At 39.9% G+C, this 19,883-nt stretch overlaps 2 protein-coding genes across 5 annotated transcripts in view; one reads left to right on the top strand and one right to left on the bottom strand.

Annotated features, from left to right (window-relative positions):
* Window positions 1–2,147: 2,147 nt before the first annotated feature.
* On the bottom strand, window positions 2,148–6,851 carry METTL18 (methyltransferase 18, RPL3 N3(tau)-histidine). 3 transcript variants are annotated; one of them, XM_083445381.1, is made up of 3 exons: window positions 6,758–6,851; window positions 5,909–5,944; window positions 2,148–3,933 (listed from the first exon to the last, which is right to left on the bottom strand). In XM_083445381.1, exon 3 carries the CDS (start codon window positions 3,767–3,769, stop codon window positions 2,675–2,677), a length of 1,095 nt encoding a protein of 364 aa, XP_083301507.1. In that variant the 5' UTR covers window positions 3,770–3,933; window positions 5,909–5,944; window positions 6,758–6,851; the 3' UTR covers window positions 2,148–2,674. The 3 variants fall into 3 exon arrangements, with proteins under 3 accessions (XP_083301507.1, XP_083301505.1, XP_083301506.1); XM_083445379.1 differs by having other exon boundaries at window positions 6,428–6,768; XM_083445380.1 differs by lacking the exon at window positions 6,758–6,851 and adding an exon at window positions 6,514–6,751.
* FIRRM (FIGNL1 interacting regulator of recombination and mitosis) overlaps window positions 6,837–19,883 on the top strand; it is a gene marked incomplete at its 5' end in the record, with an annotated part of 27,710 nt that continues 14,663 nt past the window's right edge. The window contains 12 exons of one of the 2 annotated variants that reach the window (XM_083445291.1): window positions 6,837–6,932; window positions 8,328–8,452; window positions 9,557–9,645; window positions 10,527–10,631; window positions 10,908–11,048; window positions 12,638–12,800; window positions 13,108–13,192; window positions 14,593–14,731; window positions 15,511–15,591; window positions 17,269–17,333; window positions 17,883–18,031; window positions 19,581–19,710. In XM_083445291.1, coding sequence (XP_083301417.1) covers window positions 8,416–8,452; window positions 9,557–9,645; window positions 10,527–10,631; window positions 10,908–11,048; window positions 12,638–12,800; window positions 13,108–13,192; window positions 14,593–14,731; window positions 15,511–15,591; window positions 17,269–17,333; window positions 17,883–18,031; window positions 19,581–19,710 — 1,184 coding nt within the window. Of the gene's footprint in view, window positions 7,031–8,327; window positions 8,453–9,556; window positions 9,646–10,526; window positions 10,632–10,907; window positions 11,049–12,637; window positions 12,801–13,107; window positions 13,193–14,592; window positions 14,732–15,510; window positions 15,592–17,268; window positions 17,334–17,882; window positions 18,032–19,580; window positions 19,711–19,883 lie in introns of both variants that reach the window. The other variant, XM_083445290.1, reaches the window with a different exon arrangement.

Raw genomic sequence — 19,883 nt, 5'->3', positions numbered from 1 at the left:
GGTCTTTTCCAGGGAGTCTTCTCTTCTCATGAGGTGGCCAAAGTATTGGAGCCTCAGCTTCACGATCTGTCCTTCCAGTGAGCACTCAGGGCTGATTTCCTTAAGAATGGATGCGTTTGATCTTCTTGCAGTCCATCCGATACTCTTTAATTTTTCTCTTTGGAGTTTGTGACGAGATTACGATTTTAAGTTGCTGATGCCTGTTTTATTTCCACTTTTGTTTTTAAATCTAGTTTGTGGTCTGTCTCAGGTGGGGAGCCTGTGGCCATCCATATGGTTCTGAACAACAGCTCTCATTACCTGACTGCTGGGTCATTCTGGTTGCGGCTGATGAGCGACGACATTCTGAATGGGACTGATGTGAAAAGGAATCACACTGCCAGCATAATATAAAAAGGGAGCTTAAGTCTTGCCCAAAGCCCATCAAAAGGGGGTGTGGAGAAAATGCCACCATCACTACGGTTCTATCCACAATATACATTAAAAGAACGTATATCATTATATAAAGTCATGGCTTCCCCCCTAAAATCCTGGGAATTGTAGTCTGTTCAAGATGCTGAGTATGGTTAAGAAATCTCTATTCCCTTCACAAAGCTACAGTTCCCAGAGCTCCTTGGGAAAGAGGGAATGAACATGCTGAGAACTGTAGAGGACTGATGGCACATGCATGCAGGCCATCAGGACTGTGTGTAAAAAGGAAAGAAAAAGAACCAATTATTAGTATTGCAAATTGTTTGCAGCTTTTCCACGTATGCTTTCCCAGGGGGGCTCATAAAGCACTGAAGCTCCATCTTCACTATATAAAGCAGTACTGTAGTTTAGCAACCATCCCTTCTTCCCAGGCAACTGTAGCTGTGAGGGGAATCCACATCTCTAGCAGAAGCTTGAGCAAAAATATTAGCATACTCTTGAATATCATTGGCAAAGGACACATAGGACAGCTGTTACTATTTAGCTCTACTTACAAATGCATGGTACTCCTGGTTAGATTTACCTTTGTGTAAAATGAATCTATGTGTTCATTTGATTTGAACATATGCATACAACATTATTGTAGAAGCAGTGTCAATCTAGACAAAATAGGTAAAAAAATAAATTGTTGGGAGATATGCATATCTCCTAGATAATAAGACAGAGGTCCATCAAGGATTTATGAACCATATAATAAGAAGCTCTCTTATCCAAGTATGGAGGAAATATCACAGGTTACTAAAGCCAAAACCCCCCTGGTGGGCAGTTCCACTTGAAATGATATCAATAAAAAAGAATAATATGGAAAAATTAGGAGTAACGTACAAGCAATGCTTAAAGAGTAAGGACAACTAAAACTGAAACCCTATGAAGAACTTAAACAGTTTTGTACCACTTGGCTACAATATCATCAATTATATGATAAATTAAACTCTGATAATAAAATTGGTTTCCAAAAAGAAGAATCAAAATTCCAGCTAGAACTTTTGAATAAGTTGCAAAAAGAATCTATTAAAAATGTATAATTTACTACTTGAATGGGAACTCAAAGATGATCAAGTGGGGACAGGATTTCGGATATTCAATTCCATTAGATCAATGGGAAAAACTTTGGAAATCAGATATTAATTTCACCACATGTATTACTATCAAAGGAAATATTATGAAGATGTTTTACAGGTGGTATTTAACCCCTGTAAAACTAGCCAAAATTTATAAATTAACATTGAATTTGTGTTAGAAATGTAAGGTATCAGAGGGATCTTTGTATCATGTCTGGTGGGGATGTGATAAAATTAAATTTTTTGGGAGGGGGGAATATACATAAGGAATTGAAAAGAATATTCAGAATAACAATTGGTAAAAAGCTGTAGGCATTCCTTTTAGGAATCGTAACAAATGACATCCCCAAAGACATGAAGAGAATTTTTCTATATGCAGCCACTGCTGCTAGGTTATTGGTTGCTAAAAATTGGAAATCAGAAGATGTACCATCAGTGGCAGATTGGCAACATAATTTTTTTTGAAATGATTGAATTAGCAAAAATGACGGCAACAATTAGAATGCAATCTAACCAAAATCTCAAACAGGAATGGAGGTGTGTAGACAAATACATGATTAAAAGATGCTCCAACAAAAATTAATTGATATGTATAGACTGATCTCACAAAGTGAATTTAAACAGATATAAAAGAATGTATGTTTAATTATTAAGATACAAGAATAAAATCACAATAATAAAGTTATAAAATAAAAATTAGGAAGTCATGCATGGGTAGAGGGAAGACAGGGTAAAGACAAGAAGTAATAAATGCCTAAATATTGATACATAATGAAATGAAAAATGTGAATTTACAAGTATAATGTATATGTAATATGTAAACATTTTGTACAGTATATGTAGTGAGATATAAATCAATCAATAAATAAACAAAAAAATTGTTGGACCAGGTTCAGTCAACAAAAGAGATCTTGCAGACATCAAAATAGCATTGTGTATTCAGAACAAATGATCTCAAAACTGGTTTTGGTTGTTTTTTTTAAAAAAGAATATAATTTCTAGCAAAGACTCTGCAGATGTAGAATAGGATCAGGGAACAAATTCACAACCATAAATCAAGAAAAATGTGCTAGCAATTTACTGTAAGAGCTACATGAAAGCAAAACAACAATAAAGAAGTATTTACTAACACACTGAGCATGTTAACAGGATTTCTTAAAGACCAGCTCAATAATGAAACGCTTTAGCCCTTTGTCAATAACTTTAACAATTCTAGACTTAAATACATTTTTCTTCTCAATAAATTTTGTAAAAAGGTGGACCCCACCTCCACAGCCAAAGTAATGTGCTTTGCTAGCTAAATAAACACAACCATTTATTCTCAGTAATTTTAAAAGTGTTTCATGAAAAGCCTCATAGTAATCTGGATTATAAATAGTCTCAGAGGTGAGTATGAGATCATATTTTGCTAAAGGCTTACTGCCATTTAATAGAAGATTACTAAACTCTGACCATTCCCCTGAAAAGAATTTGCATTTAGAAAACAAGTCTTGGGTAAAGTCCTTCTTTGGACATTGTTTTACAGAAAGCTCAGTATTTTCTTCAACATCATCACCCTGATTAGCACAGTTGACCAATACATTAGGCATGGTTAGTTCCTCAATCACAGTGCTGTTATAATCCTGAAAATGGACCTGTTCAGCATTTCTTTTTAATGCAGCTATTCCCAGCAACCCGGCCCCACAGCCAAGGTCCAAAACCAATTTGTGTGCAAACTGAATTTCAGCTTCTGACAAATAATCCATGAGATCAAAGGTGCACTCCCAGATCTTCAGACCTCCTTCATAGACACCTGTGATTAGGTCAGAATGAGAAGAAACACTTTGTGACACAATGTCTTCCCCAACAGCATTTTCAGAGGGTGCTGTCTCCACCACAGAAATATTTGCATAGCGTGTGCCTGGAACGAGGGTCCCCACAACTTTGTTTTTAAACAATTTCTGGAAATCTTCAGGGAGATTATGTTCTTTGGCACATTTAAGGCACAAGCCTTCTTTAGGCATAATGCTACTTTTACTCAAAAAGCTGTTGCCTGCCACATTAGCAGAGATTTCTGATAAATCCTCCTGGTTTAATATTGTTTCTTCTGAGGAAATCTCCTTACTCTTTCCTGTAGTGTTCTCTTGCTTGTCCAAAAAGATTAAAGACTCTTGTACCAATTCCTGCATTCCATTCCCAACTGCCTCTATTCCGTTTTTTGCTGCACTGTCAATAGAGAAGTTGAACTGAAATGCCATTTTCCTGTAAAGCAGGTAAAATCAAGAGTTTATATGCAAAGCATGAAGCGTGAAGACACTCCAAAGGCTGTGCTGTGCTGATAGGTAGTTTTCCGATCCAGTCTAGTCTTCACTGTGAGATCATCTACTATGAAGACTCCACTACTTCTTTGAATAAAAGCCTCCTTTAAAAAGAAAAAAGAAATGTAGTTTACAGAGTAAAGAGATAATAGCATTTTAAAAAAAAATTGTTAAGAGTTTTAGAATGTTTTCCTTTGTTTTTATATTGTGTATCCTGTTTGGTGCACTGGGCTCTCCCAGTGAGGGAGGTCAAAATTAAATTAATAAACAATTACTATATATAAAAATACTACTACTGTTTTTCACAATGTTGAGATAGGATAGCTGAGGATGGTTAAAATGTACCCCAAAGTCCCCAACACTGCTCTTTGCTGCTCTCCCTCCAGCTGGGAGGGAATTTATGAAGCCCTGTTCAAAGCAAACAAACTATTATAGACAGAATACAGTGGTGCCCCGCAAGACGAATGCCTCGCAAGACAGAAAACCCGCTAGACGAAAGGGTTTTCCGTTTTGGAGGTGCTTCGCAGGACGAATTTGCTATGGGCTTGCTTCGCAAGATGAAAATGCCTTGCGATTCCTGGGGTTTTTTTTCGCTCCCCACGCCCTTTTTCTAAGGCACTAAACTGCTAATAGCCTTTTAATAGCCGCTAAACCGCTAATAGCACTAATCCGCTAATGGGCTTGCTTCGCAAGACGAAAAAACCGCTAGACGAAGAGACTCACGGAACGGATTCTTTTCGTCTTGCGAGGCACCACTGTATGTTCTTTTATTTTGTGGGGACAGGTTTGTCCAAACCAACTTCAATCCGTTGCCTTTGCTTTCAGAAGTACAGTGGTGCCCCGCAAGACGAATGCCTCGCAAGACGGAAAACCCGCTAGACAAAAGGGTTTTCCGTTTTTCAATGCGCTTCACAGGACGAATTTCCCTATGGGCTTGCTTCGCAAGACGAAAATGTCTTGCGAGTCTTGAGATTTTTTTTCGCTCCTCACCCCCTTTTTCTAAGCCGCTAAACCGCTAATAGCCTTTTAGCAGCTAATCCGCTAATCCCTTAAGCCTTTAATAGCTGCTAAACCGCTAATAGCGCTAAACCGCTAATAGGGTTGCTTCGCAAGACGAAAAAACCGCTAGACGAAGAGACTCGCAGAACGAATTAATTTTGTCTTGCGAGGCACCACTGTATTACGTTTCAGCTTATGCGGACAGCAAAGAGCAGTATTAAGTATGCTGTTAACCCATTTGGCATCAGTTTGTGACCACATTCTTCACCAGCATCTTTAAAACTATGTGAAAATACTCTTACATACACCCCAATTGCAAAAAAAAACCCCAAACCCCACAAATGTTTCTGTCTTCTGGTTTGTCTAACTTGTTTGTTTCATCAGCGAGGTGGAAAAGAACTGTGAGCAACTCTTGGTTCCCCTAACAATCCAAGTCTGAGAAGAAATATGTTTGTGGGTTCCGTGACCGAGACTCTGCCCAAACCTTTCAAAGTTCAGCCAGATTCTTTGCACCCTCTCCAGGGGCTTCACACCATGTCACCAAAGCCTTCTCTTGCAGGGCTGTGCTCCCAATCCTTTATCTGCAAGGCACCACCTTCTTAATTCCCAGATACGCCCCCTGCATTTCAGGGCCTGAGTCAACCTAGAATCCCTATCTGGAAATCCTTTTTCCAATTTTTGAGATTCAGAGTTGATGAAGCTATTATTTCTTGCCAACTAAGGAGTGGTGCGAGTTCGAAAGTTGGGCCAGCTAAAACACAGCACCTCTTGACTTTGAACTTAAGGGGGGGGGGTAGAGGGATGAGTGTAGCTCAGGGGTTTCAGCACAAGCTTTGCATACAGAAGGTCTCAAGTTCAAATCTCAGACATGCCAAGGTGTTAATACTGTTAATACACCTTTGTCTGAAATCCAGGAAAGCCCCTGCAAAAGTTGAGATATAGAATAATACGCAAAGCGGATCAATTATCTTCTATATTTTGAAGAGCTTCCCTTTTTGGAGCAAATCCATACGTTAGAATTATTATTACGTGAATATGAAATAGACTAGATACATGCCATGCATGTGAAAACACACTTACATTTATATCTCACACCTCGAAATGACCTGCAGTTTCCTAAGAGGAATAAAGCAGAGGAATAAATGAACAAGTTAATTTGGAATACACCGGAAATGTAAAAATAAATAAATTTCAGGAACAGCAGAAAGGGGAAGTCAATGGTCAAAATGTTAGGATTGTATTATTGAAATGTATATAACATTTATATCTCACATGTTGTAATGACCTGCAGTTTCCTAAGAGCGTACTGTATATTTAAAGCGGAGGAATAAATGAACAAGTTAATTTGGAGTGCACCGGAAATGTAAAAATGAATAAATGTAAGGAACCGCAGAAGAGGAGGAAGTCGAGGGTCGAAATGTTAGGACAGTAAAATTATGCAAATGCATATAACTGAAAATCATAAATACAAAATTCTATCTATATATGGATATAGATATCTTACAGCCACAGCTGCACCTTAGTTAGGAAATGCATACAGTATTCCTCTTTCTAGCGAGCTCTTTTCTAGGAAAAGCTCTAAGCAAGGGGCGAAATAACCTTTTCTCAGGCGGGCACAGAAAGCAACCAAAAGGCAAGGACGTGAAACTGAGGTTTTGTGCTGTTCATTTCCCACCCCTTACAACCATTTTGGCAACTGGAGGCTCGGGTGGGCTTGCCAGTCGTCGTTCGCAGCCTGGACCCAGCAAGTTGGACTTTTATTTTAAAAAAGGAAGAGGAAGACTCGCAGCGCCGGGAAAGCGGGCTTTGGGGCGAGGCCTGCCCCGTCGGAATTTCTCCCAGGCGCCTCTTTCCCCGCCGGCCTTGCGTGGCTCCGCTGCCGCCTCAGCTCCACACGCGCGCGGCCCTCTCCGCCGCCGTCGTCCCCGCCTTCCTTCCTTCCTTCCTCGCGAGGCTTGACGGGATGCCGAGAAAGGGGCTGGACCTCCGCTTCCAGGGCGCCGGATTCGAGCGGCGCCGTCGCTGCCGCCTGAGGGGAATCTTCGAAGCCGCCGCCGCCGCCTGAGGGGAATCCCAGGCCGCCGCCGCCGCCATCATGTCGCAGGTGGAGCCCGAGACGCTGCCGCCGCCGCTGTCGGAGGTGGAGGGCCGGGCCGAGGAGCTGGGCCTCGGCCAGCTACCCACGGCCTTGCCCCGCCTCATTATATCCTTTCTTGGCGGGGAAGAAGCGGAGAGCGTGTCTCTCTCTGTGTGTGTGAAAGACCCCCTCATCCCACCCACCATAATCTGTGGGGTCCTTCCATCCCTCCTTGTGGCCCGGGACTCCCGTGGGCATCTCCCTCATCCTTTCTTAATGTATTTAATGTATTTCTACCCCGCAGTCCCCCCACCCCGCGACTCAGGTTAGAAATAATATTTTTTATTATTATTATTATTATTATTATTATTATTATTATATTTATACCCCGCCCATCTGGCTGGGTTTCCCCAGCCGCTCTGGGCGGCTTCCAACAAAATATTAAAATATAATAGTCTGTTAAACATTAAAAGCTTCCTTAAATGGCTTGAAAATGTAAAGCGGGGGGGGGGGGGTTGGAAGGCAATCACTTAAAAAAATAAATCCAAAATATGACGCCCAAGGAAAATGCTCAAGGTCACTACCGGGCCCTTTTAAGACTCAGAAATAAGAACAGCTTGAAAACGTAAAGGGGGAGGGGGGGAAGGCAATCGCTTAAAAATAATAATTAAAAAAATCCAAAATATGACTCCAAGGAAAATGCTCAAAGTCACTACCCTGCCCTTTTAAGACTCAGGCTAGAAATAAGAACAGCATATAAGCGTAAAGGGGGGAGGCAATCACTTAAAAATAGTAGTTTAAAAATCCAAGAATCTGACCCCAAGGAAAATGCTCAAGGTCACTACTGCACCCTTTCAGACCCAACATCCTCCTGGAGTGCTGTGTTTTGTTACCTTGTGTGGTTTTTTTAATACTACAAAGCTGCCCTGTGTTTTTCGGGATGAAGGGCAATATCTCTCTCTCTCCATATCTATATAGCCAGATGGGTGGGGTATAAATACAGTGGTACCTCAGGTTACATATGCTTCAGGTTACATACGCTTCAGGTTACAGACTCCGCTAACCCAGAAATATTACCTCGGGTTAAGAACTTTGCTTCAGGATGAGAACAGAAATCGTGCTCTGGTGGCACGGCAGCAGCAGGAGGCCCCATTAGCTAAAGTGGTGCTTCAGGTTAAGAACAGTTTCAGGTTAAGAACGGACCTCCGGAACAAATTAAGTACTTCACCTGAGGTACCACTGTAATAAATTATTTTTACGACTACTACTACTATATATCTATATCTAATCTATCTGTATAAATTTAGTTAATAACAGCAACAACTTTTGAGTATAGTGCCATTCTGTACAGTTGGAACGCAATAGGAAACAAAGCCATTGGCGTGGCGTGCAAATTCAACAAGTACCTTCGTTCCCTCGCAGCAGAGCGAAAGTTGATAAAAGACTAGTTTTGAGCCAGCCTTTTATCTGCCAGCATAAGTATGCAGTTTTCCCTTAGTATTTGTACTCTATGTATCAGACATCTGATAGCTGGACCCAGCGTATCGGTAAGTAAATGCTGTGCAAACTTCAGTTAGATTTACTCAGTGCTTTTTTTCTGGGGGTATGCATACCCCTAAACATTTTGTGAATCTTTGTACTTTTGTCCATTTACTGTATTTATTTTCCCCGATTTGCACTATAAAATGGTGATTTTATTGAGTCAAAAAGAGTACCCCTAAACATTTGTTTTAGGGGAAAAAACATTGGATTTACTTCCCTGTTTCGGTGGTGATTGTACAGGAAATGTCTCCTTCAGACATGAACATGGGATGCGGCTTAGTCACATCCACCTTGGTTGGCAAAATGCACTGAAATTGTGCCTCTTGGTTAGTTAGGAGTTTTGCCCCAATGAAGAAGCCCCACCAAAGTTGCATGACACAGTTTTGTTATGTCATGCTGGGGAGCAGGGTAACGGACTTGGTTTGGCACCTACAACTTTTTTCCTAGTTTCCCACCACAATCCTTCTGCACCAGAAACCAGCAGTTATTGCTTGTAGGTGTTCGGAAACTGCTTGATACTTGGGTCCATCTTTGATACCTTTACTCTCTTTTTACAAGCTATAAAGATCTATGGCTATAGTTTCAGTTCTCACAATGTTGAGTATGTACAGACAAGGCTTTGTGCAAACAAATGCCGCAAAATAATGAGAATGGAGTACAGTGGTACCTCGCAAGACGAATGCCTCGCAAGACGAAAAACTCGCAAGACGAAAGAGTTTTTTGTTCTTTGAGTTGCTTCGCAAGACGAATTTCCCTATGGGCTTGCTTCGCAAGACGAAAACGTCTTGCGCCTTTTTCTTAAAACCATCAATGCATTCCTATGGGAAACTGTCAATGCATTTCCTATGGGAAACCGTGCTTCGCAAGAAGAAAAATTCACAAGACGAAAAAACTCGCAGAACAAATTAATTTTGTCTTGCGAGGCACCACTGTATTATGGCAGTTGATGAAACTAGTGTAACTCTTGATTTTGTGGGGAATTAACGATTTGTTTTAATATTAAATAAATGTGTTTTTTTAATGGGTCTTTTTAAAAAAAAGAAAGAAAAGAGAATGACTTCCCCCTTTTAGTATTGTGGGTTTACTTTCTTAAATTTTTTCATTCCCAGGTGTCTTAAGGATCTTGACAGAGCAGTTTCTACCCCGCATCAATCTTTCTGAGCTGGAGCAAGCATTTTTCTCTAAAATATTACCTAAGGTATGACACTATTTTGAACCAGCAAGTGTGTGTGTTAAGGACTGCTGAGTATTCACACTTGCGTACTGTTATTTATATGCTTGAGCTCGTCTTCTAGAAGCATGTCATTTTTTAAGATACATTTTTTATTTACTTGTTTTAATGGGAGCTTGGCTTGTGTCAGTGAGCAGTTTGCTTTGAAGAGCGGTGCTAACAGATAGTAGCTTTTACCACTGTTTCCCCCATTTTAGTTGAGAAAATGGGTCTATAAAATGGTTGATAAATGATTTGGCACTTAGGTAACAGTTTAGCATTGGCTTGTTTAAGTTAACAAAAAGGCCTCAATCTGCATTCTGAGTTTACCTCAGCTATCTATAAAAATAAACTTCAGAATCTGGGGTTTTTGTTAACTAATGAAGAAAAAGGGTATGATTGCCAGATCCAAAAATTGTTGCACTTCTGGTTTAGACGAAATGTCAAAATAATTACAAAACCTCCATTCTGTGGTTATTTATTTAGTCACTGCTCATAGGATGGTGTCATTATAAACATAATGGATTTTTCAATGCTTCTCTGGGTGGTTAGATTATGGAAGAAGAAGAATTAAGCAAGATTGAAAAGATGCTCAGGTATCTCAGAAGATTTGCAAGGCATTGTGAATTTGGATTTTTCCAGGATTGTCTGTTATCTCTTTAAATGGAGGTTCTGTATTTGACTGCCATGGCTAATCACACTGTACTCCCAGATTTTCTCTTGTACTTCTTAAAAGCCATCGAAGTTAATAATAACCATCCCAACATATGACAATGCTGTGCAATTTGGTTGCATTTAATATATAGAATACCAATACTGGGTTTTCTGTGGATATTATTTTAATTGAAATCTGCTTTTTTTCCTAACAGACCGTACAATTATTTGATCTTTTGATATATGAATTATCCCACCAAGCCACAAGTGTAACAAGCCACAATGTAGAGTTACGTGAAACATTAAGAAACCATCTGCAGGTAAATCTACTGGAATTAGAACTAACAACAGGAATTATACCTATTATATATATATATATATATATATATATATATATATATATATATATTCCACATTGTTGGCAGTATTTTGGGAGGGAGTATACCAGCATATGCATGGTAAATCATTTGAGGATGTGTGAGCATATGTTTGATTCTATTGTACAAAGGTTGAACATCTCTAACACTTCTGATTTGTGTTGAATTGTTGTTTATATAACCTCCATTGATGCTTACAGTAATATTTTTGTCATACAGACTTTGGTGCATGTGTTGGAAGCATTAACAGGGTCTGTGCGCCACATCTGTACTGTACAGGATGTTGTGCCCTTAGAACACGTCTACAGTCTTCCCTCTTCCATTCTTCATGTAATCAAGAACACATTTGTACACTGCAAGGTTGGTGAACTTCATAGCTAGTACTATTAATTAAATTTCTATACCGCTCTTCATCTGAAGATCACAGGGTGGTTTACAATATAAATAGTTCAATAAGTCTGCAATATTTGTAATTTAACTATCACACTCTGCCGAAACTTGGTTCAGAAAGATCTGAAAAATTGGGAAAAGGCAAATCATTCATTATTAGGAAGAATTAACATAATAAAAATGAACATACCTCCCCATCATCCTATTTCTATTACAAAACCTGCTTGTCTCTAGATTGAATTCAGTTATAAAAAAGAATGGCAAAAGGTAAGTTTATATGGAAAGGCAAAAAACCCAAAGTAGCCAGAAAAGTTGGGAAAGTAGATAAAAATGAAGGGGGTTGGATATTTCTTAAATAAGTCAATATTTTGATGATGCAGGACAATTAGTACAGGCCATCACAGGAATATTTTGTCAAAACCGATATTAGAAGCCTACTATTGGTAAGTGGAAGAGACAGAAATATTGTGTGTCTCACATAACAGAATCATAGAATTGTAGAGGTGGAAAGGGCCCTGAGGATCATGTAGTTCAACCCCAACAATACAGGAATATACAGCTGTCCTATATGGGGATCGAACCTGCAACCTTGACATTGTCAGCGCCACACTATAACCAACTGAGTTAATAGATATTTGCTTGGAAACATGAGACCAATACAAACAGATTTTATCACATAAAACCTGACGATTGGCCTCTACGTTAGATGATGGAAGATTTAATTTGAAAGGATAACTAGGTAATTTTCAGTTTTGGAAAGATAAATTGGAGTCCTTTCAAGATTGAGACTGAACAAGTGAAGCCTAAATTAGAGCTTCATACTCCTGTTTCTAGTATCTGCGAATCTGAACCTTCTTAAATAGGCCTTTCCAATGCTTGCTTTTTCTCTTTTGCTTGTTCTGTAAGTATGAAGTTGAGTCCTGTCACCTGTTTGAGCTTGGCAAGTCTGTGAACTAGATTTGGGGAGCTGCCTGCTTCCCAAAATGTTTGCCCTTCTGCCACCAGGTGGAGGAGCCATAACCTAACCTGCTAGCCTTGTGCTACCAGTGGAAAACAACCCTTTCGATATCTGCCAACTGTATTCTCACAGGGTATCACAAGGATATTAGAGATTTAGTAACTTGGTGCAAACAATTTTCCAGTGTTTGTTTCCATTGAAATCGATACTGAGAAAGCCTGAATACAGTTTTGTTCAATAAATACTATCCTGATATGCACTCATACTTTTTAAGGATAATTTTCAGAGGGTGAGAACCTCTGGTGTTAGTATGCAGCAGCAACCCCCCCCCCAAAAAAATGTATATTATGCCATAGTAATACATTTGTTTGTCTGTGAGGTGTCACAAGAAACTTTGTTGTTTTATCTGGGATAAATTCTGGAGTACATCTTGTATAGCATGTAGTGAGATCTTGTATTTAGTGCTTAGCAGCTATGGAAAATATGAATAGAGAAATGATCTGAGTCATGAATTAGTTGCTTCCACCACTGATCTATGCAATGTGTTCACTTTCTCTACGTTTTTTTTTTGTTTTGTTTTGTTTTGTTTTTTTTGCTACAGAATAGTGAGTCGTTGTACAGTGAGTGTCTCCACTTGTTTTCGGATTTACTCCAGTCTCTGTTTAAGGAGGCCTATGCTTTGCAAAAGCAGTTTATGGAACTGCTTGAGATGGTATCTGTGAACTCTTGTGCTGCTGAAGACAGTATAGCGATTATAGCGTCAGGTGTGTATGCAAACCATGCACTTTAAAGCAGACCACTCCTCCAAATGTATAAACTCCTACCACATACCTATTCCCTTCTGTTAAAGTTGGTGTTCCTCATCAGTCCAGGATGATCTGATCTGCTTCTCAAATTCAGGGCTAAATGTGAGATAAAAGCAATTAAAAGTGCAGCTATCACTTAACTACTGTTGTGAACGTAGGGAAATGGTGGTCTTTGTTGTATTAAATGAGCTTCATTGTATTGAACGGTTCACTATGTTATATGCTGAACTTACCTTGCATTTACTTTTTGTCGTTTGCGCTACAGCTGTTCATACTTTGCTGGAGATCTGTTCTGCTATTTCCAGCATAGATCATGCGCTTCATGCAAACACATGGAAGTTCATAATCAGGTATGTTTTTATTCTATTAATGTTATCTGTTATATAATCTAAATAAATTATATGAGCTCTGCATCAAATTGTGATATTGAAAAATCTGTATCTAATTCAGCTTGTTAGACATAATATGGGCTCAGATTTGGACTGACGGCAGCTCCTCCATTGTGAAGAATGCTCTGCGGAAATAGAACCAATAGATCAGAATGGATCACTATAATAAAAATGAATTTTTAGTTTCAAATTAGTTAAAAGGTACATGATCGCACTAAATGGCTATTAAGCCCCAAAATATCTCATTTACAGTCTACACTGAGATCATGGCTTTAAAATCTGAGAAGGAATGAATCATTTAGATTTAAATACTTAATTAAAAAATATGACAGAGTTCTGGGCCATTGCATTGCTTAAATGCAGTGGTGAGATGGATGAGGGAAAACAAGCTAAGCTTGAATCATAGCAAGGTGGAGTCACCGTGGGTGAGTAGTTCCCATGTCTGAGAAATTAGTGAATTGCCTACCCTGGATGGAGCAGGTTTGCAGTCAGGGGTTGTTTCTGGATCCAGCTCTGTCACTGGTGGCTCAGGTAGCCTCAGTGGCTGGAAGTGCCTCTTAACAACTACAATTGGTTCGACAGCTACAGCCATTCTTGAACTGGTAGTTCATGGTACTGGTGTGGGGCTTCCCTTGCACTTGATCTGGAAGCTGCAGTTAGTACAGAATGCTGTAGCACGATTGCTGACAGGAGTGAGACCTGTCAGTATGTAACACCTGGGCTCAGATGTCTGCGCTGGTTGCTGGTTTGCTGCTGGGCCAAGTATATACAAGCATACCTCGGGTTGCGAATGCTGCGGGTTGCGCGTTTTCGGGTTATGGACCGCGCTGAACCTGGAAGTACCAGAACAGGTTACTTCCAGGTTTTGGTGCATGCGCAGAAGCGCCGAATTGCATCACACATGTGCGCAGACACGGGTTGCGAATGCTGCGGGTTGCGAACGTGCCTCCCGCACGGATCACGTTCGCAACCTGAGGTATGACTGTAAAGCCCTTAACAACTTGGGACAAGTTTACCTGTGAAGATTGCATCTGTTTACCTGTGGAGGTGGCACTATAGCAGGTGCCACATGTTACCCATTCCCCATTTGTAACTTCTAACAGGAGTCCTTGCAGCAGCCAGCCACAACCTCCTCCACAGCACTCCATTTCCATTTCTGATTTCCCCCCAACAGATTCTCAACATTCTTGGCTACTGATTTAGGGGTGAGGGGGTGCTCCCTTTTGTTTCTCAGAGGTCCTGTGTTGACTCTGTTTCAGCTGGTACTCGCCATCTGAGTTGATGAGAGTGATTGGGGTGTGTGTGATGGTTCTAATAGCCTGTTGACTATTTGAGAATTGTCACAAGTTTGTCCCTTTCAGGCAAAGTCTCAAGCACAAATCTCTGATAAAGAACAGCTTGAAGCATTCTGATATACTCAGTGGCCTTTGTGAGGATATCCTGTTTTCTTTCCAGTCTTGTTTGCAGCTGGCTGAGCAGATGAAGCGGTCTGGAACAGAGGTGAATATGACTTTTAGGCATATTGACCTTGGGATAAAGTTGACTTCCATAGTATTGTGGTTAAAGTTGCAAGGGCGTGAACTTCTGAGAGCTTTAGACAGGCCACAAACATAGCTTATGTTTGGGCAGCACACAAACTATTTAGAACCATAGAATCCTAGCTTTCCTTTTGACCACTTTTTAGTAAATGGTGGGGATGGACAAAAACCTCTTCAGACATCTCTATCTCAGGAGCTAAGGAACACTTGCTCCCCTAATGGTGAGCATCATGTAGACTGTCACTTTAATGGGCTACACACAACTTGTTGCTGTTCTCCAGTGCACTAATTTATTCTGAACTTGATGAGAAAATTTGATAGTCATAGCTGGGGGGATTCCTGGATGGAAGCCAATCGTGTCGAGTAAGCACTGGTATAGGATCTGTTGTGCAGGCCTGAAAATGGAAGGAGAGATAAACATCAAAAAGCCAAATTAACCGTTTTTCAGAATTCCCAAGGACACGTCTCAATTTATGCATGCATAAAATAAATTTATTGGCAATTGTAGCATAGCTTCTGTGTATAAGCAGGTTTCCCCCTCCTCTCTCTTGAGTATGCTGAACTTCCGTTACAGTATGTGCATAGGCCAGGGAATGAAATAGCCAGAATGTTACCTCACAGGACTGGCCTTTCAGTGCTGAGGAGGGGATAGGGCAGGGAGGTGAGGCATTTCTGGTATAAGTTTTCTAAAACACTGTTGAATTCTGTCCATTTGACTTTGATTTCTTCCCTTTCAAATAGGAGAGCATTGATTGCAAGTTGTTCCAAAGGACAGTCAAGCTGTGTAGATTCTTAGCCAATTCCCTGGTGCACTACACCAAGGTGAGAGATAGAAACTGGGTTCACTCTGATGCAAAATGTATGTTTGGCTTGAATATGCCTTAATTGCTTTGCTATAAAATATTCTGTCTAACTTGGAAAATGTGGTAGCATATATAAAAAGTAATTGGCAATATTCCATCCATATTCATCAGAATCATTACTTGTCATGTAGGGCTGTCTATATACTACATTCGACATTGTTAACTACAGACTCTACGTAGCCATGAAGTTTGTGCTCAAAGCTGTGTCTAAATAAGGATACCTTTCCAGTTTGTCATATCTGTCCTCTTTGTATTGTACAAATTGCACAACTCTTCAAGTCTGCAGTTATAGAAGTCTCTTTCTAATAAGTCAGTGAACATCATCCTTTTTCACCCCTACATCCTTTGTGTCAATTTGCAAATGCTTTGAGAAGAACATCACTTGACGTAGAGAATCACAAATGGTGTTTTCCCCAGAGGGAATTTAGATTTGCTACCCATTTTTTATTGTAGGTACTTGTACTATTCCCATATTTTGTAACAACCCTTGTACCACGGACAAATAAAATGGTTCACTAATGATATCTGAACCAAATTTCCTTAGGGTGTGTTTCTCCCTTAGCGGCATCTGCTGGAAAAGCAGTTTGTTTTTGGTGTTTTGCAGAAAGTTTTATTTACTTGGTTCTTAAATCACAAGTATTTGCTGTGATTGCATTGTCCATCTGTAGTTGTTAAGAGTTTACTTAAGTCAGCATAGTATTTTTGTGTTATATCCCATGTTATGCTTCCTTTTTTCCTGAATAAATGTTTTGTTTTGTTTAAGGTTATCTGTTTTGTAACTTTAACCTGACCCACCCTACTTAGAAGAGTGGGTAAAATTTGATTCTAAAATATGTAGAACAGATTTTTAATTCTGAATTGTAGCTTATACAGTACAGTAAGTCTTGTACTATTTTGTATTATCTTTTGAACAAAGTTCCACTGTGCTTAGAGGGACTTCCAAATGTGTATAGACAGGATTGTAGCATTACAACACATTCCTATACTAAAAAGTAATGTGTGTCTCAGATTGTAGCCTTTTATTTCAAGTAAGTTGTCTTGCTTAGTATCCTTTCATGTGCATACAGAGCCAAAAATACATATATTATAGTATAAAATGCACATGAGCTGCAGGAGTAAAAAATTGGGATTGTGCTCTACTTACCAGAATCGTATGTAAAGTGCAGCTGAAAAGTAAGTTTAAAAAATTGCAACATTAATTCCACAAAAGGTCTGAACCTACAATAAAGATACAGTGGTACCTCAGGTTAAGTACTTAATTCATTCTGGAGGTCCGTACTTAACCTGAAACTGTTCTTAACCTGAAGCACCACTTTAGCTAATGGGGCCTCCTGCTGCCACTGCGCTGCTGGAGCCCGATTTCTGTACTTATCCTGAAGCAAAGTTCTTAACCTGAAGCACTATTTCTGGGTTAGCGGAGTCTGTAACCTGAAGCGTCTGTAACCCAAGGTACCACTGTACAGATAAAATTACTAAAATATAATAATATAATCATTATATAATTACTAAAATATAATAATATATTATCTCATCTATCCAGAATGATGCAAAGTTTCAGCTTATAAAAGGCAGTGGAGATAAAGTTATATCAATGAATTTTAAAATTTAAAAGTATTTTAAATGGTTGGCTTTACAGGAGTTCACTCCTTTCCTGGCAGATTCCTGCTGTCAGCTACATCAGACATACCTTCAAATATACAGGTAAGTGGTACCCGATAATTAATTTGATTTTTATTATTTTCACATAATTATTATGTCATTAGTGTTTTCTGTGCCTGAGCTTGAAAGTAATTTGAAAGCTGCCTTCCTGGTATGGCAGTTTGCAAACAGTGGGTTCCAAAATCATGATGACTGAAGACTGATGTCCTGGCATGTATCTGCAATAGCCCCATTTCCTTCTGTATCAAGGTATGTGCCACACAGTGTCATAGTATCGTAGTGTTGGAAGGGACCCAAGGGTCATCTAGTCCAACCCCCTGCAATTCAGGAATCTCAGCTAAAGCATCCATGACGGGGCCATCCAACCTCTGCTTAAAAACCTCCAAGGAAGGAGAGTCCACAGCCTCCTAAGGGATGCTGTTCCCACTGTTGAACAGCTCTTAAACGAATGTCACTCCAATACAATAAGAAGATAATTAAAGTGTGTCTTGTCTTAGCTCTACAGAGTTTCTGTATTTCTGTTGAAATCCATGTTTAGTGCTCTTCAGAGTACAAGTGATACATGCGGCATTCTGTATTCTTTCCTGACAGCAAATTTCCTCCAAGTCTTTATGCTCCAGCGATTTCTAAGTCTCATCAGGATGAAATAGCGAGGGAATTCCTCGTGACGCTGGACTCTCTCCTACCCCACTTGCTCTCTTTTAGGCCTTTCCTAGAAGTGGCGTTAAGTAAAATTTCAGGTAAGCTTAAAGGCCCTGACAATGTTAGTACTGCATTCTCCTTGCAGCAGAGAACTGGGTGGAGGATTCTGATGGTCCCTGAAAGCCAGGCATTTCTTCCCCCTAGTCAGCTGCAAGAATAATAAAATTCCACAGTAGCAATACTATATACCAATTTGTTTTGCAAATGTACAATCAGACCAAAGTTACTTATTAGTAACTCAGCTTTTTTCAGGTCATAAACATTATTATCATCATTATATTCATTTCATGGCTTTAGAATACAGTGGTGCCCCGCAAGACGAATGCCTCGCAAGACGGAAAACCCGCTAGACGAAAGGGTTTTCCGTTTTGGAGGTGCTTCGCAAAACGAATTTCCTATGGGCTTGCTTCGCAAGACGAAAATGTCTTGCGAGTTCCTGCAGGGTTCCCCCCCCCCTTTTCCCCAAGCCGCTAAGCCGCTTAACAGCTGATCCGCTAAGCCGCTTATCAGCTGATCCGCTAAGCCGCTAATAGCGCTAATCCGCTAATAGGGTTGCTTCGCAAGACGAAAAAAACCGCAAGACGAAGAGACTCGCGGAACGGATTCTTTTCGTCTTGCGAGGCATCACTGTATTCTTACCATTCTAATTTTTAAAGCTAATCTTTCTTTTTCATGTGTAGAATTTTGTATTCTTATTAAAGGCTTAATTTCTCTTAATAACATTTTTATTTGTTTAGTTACAAGCCATAAACTTTTTGCAGGTGCCCCATAATACTTGTTTGGCACTTGTAAGAGATTGATCTTTTAGTGTGGCAGCACTCGCTTCGGAACTCCCTGCCTGTTAACATCAGGCAGCTGTCTTCACTGTATTCTTCTTTGGCACCTGATGAAGACATTTTTGTTTAGGCAAACCTTTCCAAACATGTGCAGTGTTCCATATGTTATAATTCATTTTAGCTTATTGTTGGTTTTCATTTGTTTTGAACAGTTGTTTTTAACTATTTTTACTGTTAATGTTATTGTTTAATGCTTTTTGCAAACTGAGGTTTTTTTTACAATCAAGCAGTATATAAGCATTATATAAACGTTCAATAAATAAAATACAGTGGTGCCTCGCAAGACGAAATTAATCCGTTCCGCGAGTCTCTTTGTCTAGCAGTTTTTTCGTCTTGCGAAGCAACCCTATTAGCGGATTAGCGCTATTAGCGGTTTAGCGGCTATTAAAGGCTTAAGGGATTAGCGGATTAGCTGCTAAAAGGCTATTAGCAGTTTAGCGGCTTAGAAAAAGGGGGTGGGGAGCGAAAAAAAATCTCAAGACTCGCAAGACATTTTCGTCTTGCGAAGCAAGCCCATAGAGAAATTCGTCCTGGAAGCGCATTGAAAAATGGAAAACCCTTTTGTCTAGCGGGTTTTCCGTCTTGCGAGGCATTCGTCTTGCGGGACACCACTGTATATAAAAATTACAAAGACAAATGAGTTTTAAGTACATGGTTGTAGATTTATTCAGACATGAGAGCTCCATATACATGTAAGCTTGCTTTAAAAGTTTTAACTTAAAGAAAGTTTTTTCTTTAAAAATGACTACAGATCTCTCTCCTGAGCTGCATTTTCCACAATGTCGTCTTCTGCTTTCTGTAATGGACAAGTTGCCATCCCAACCCCAAGATGTGCAGGCTCTTTGGAACACTGGAAGTCAGTTACCAGAGGAGATTCCCAGGTAATTCATTGCTGCTATAGTAGATTGATAGGGGACGCGGGTGGCGCTGTGGGTAAGAGCCTCGGCGCCTAGGACTTGCTGATCGTCAGGTCGGCGGTTCGAATTCCCGCGGCGGGGTGCGCTCCCATCGTTCGGTCCCAGCGCCTGCCAACCTAGCAGTTCGAAAGCACCCC

This window comes from Podarcis tiliguerta (assembly GCF_965153285.1).
Source record: "Podarcis tiliguerta genome assembly, chromosome: 6".
Taxonomy (NCBI): Eukaryota; Metazoa; Chordata; class Lepidosauria; order Squamata; family Lacertidae; genus Podarcis; species Podarcis tiliguerta.
The sequence above is the reverse complement of the archived record's forward strand: the minus strand, read 5'-3'. Positions and strand labels throughout refer to the sequence as shown.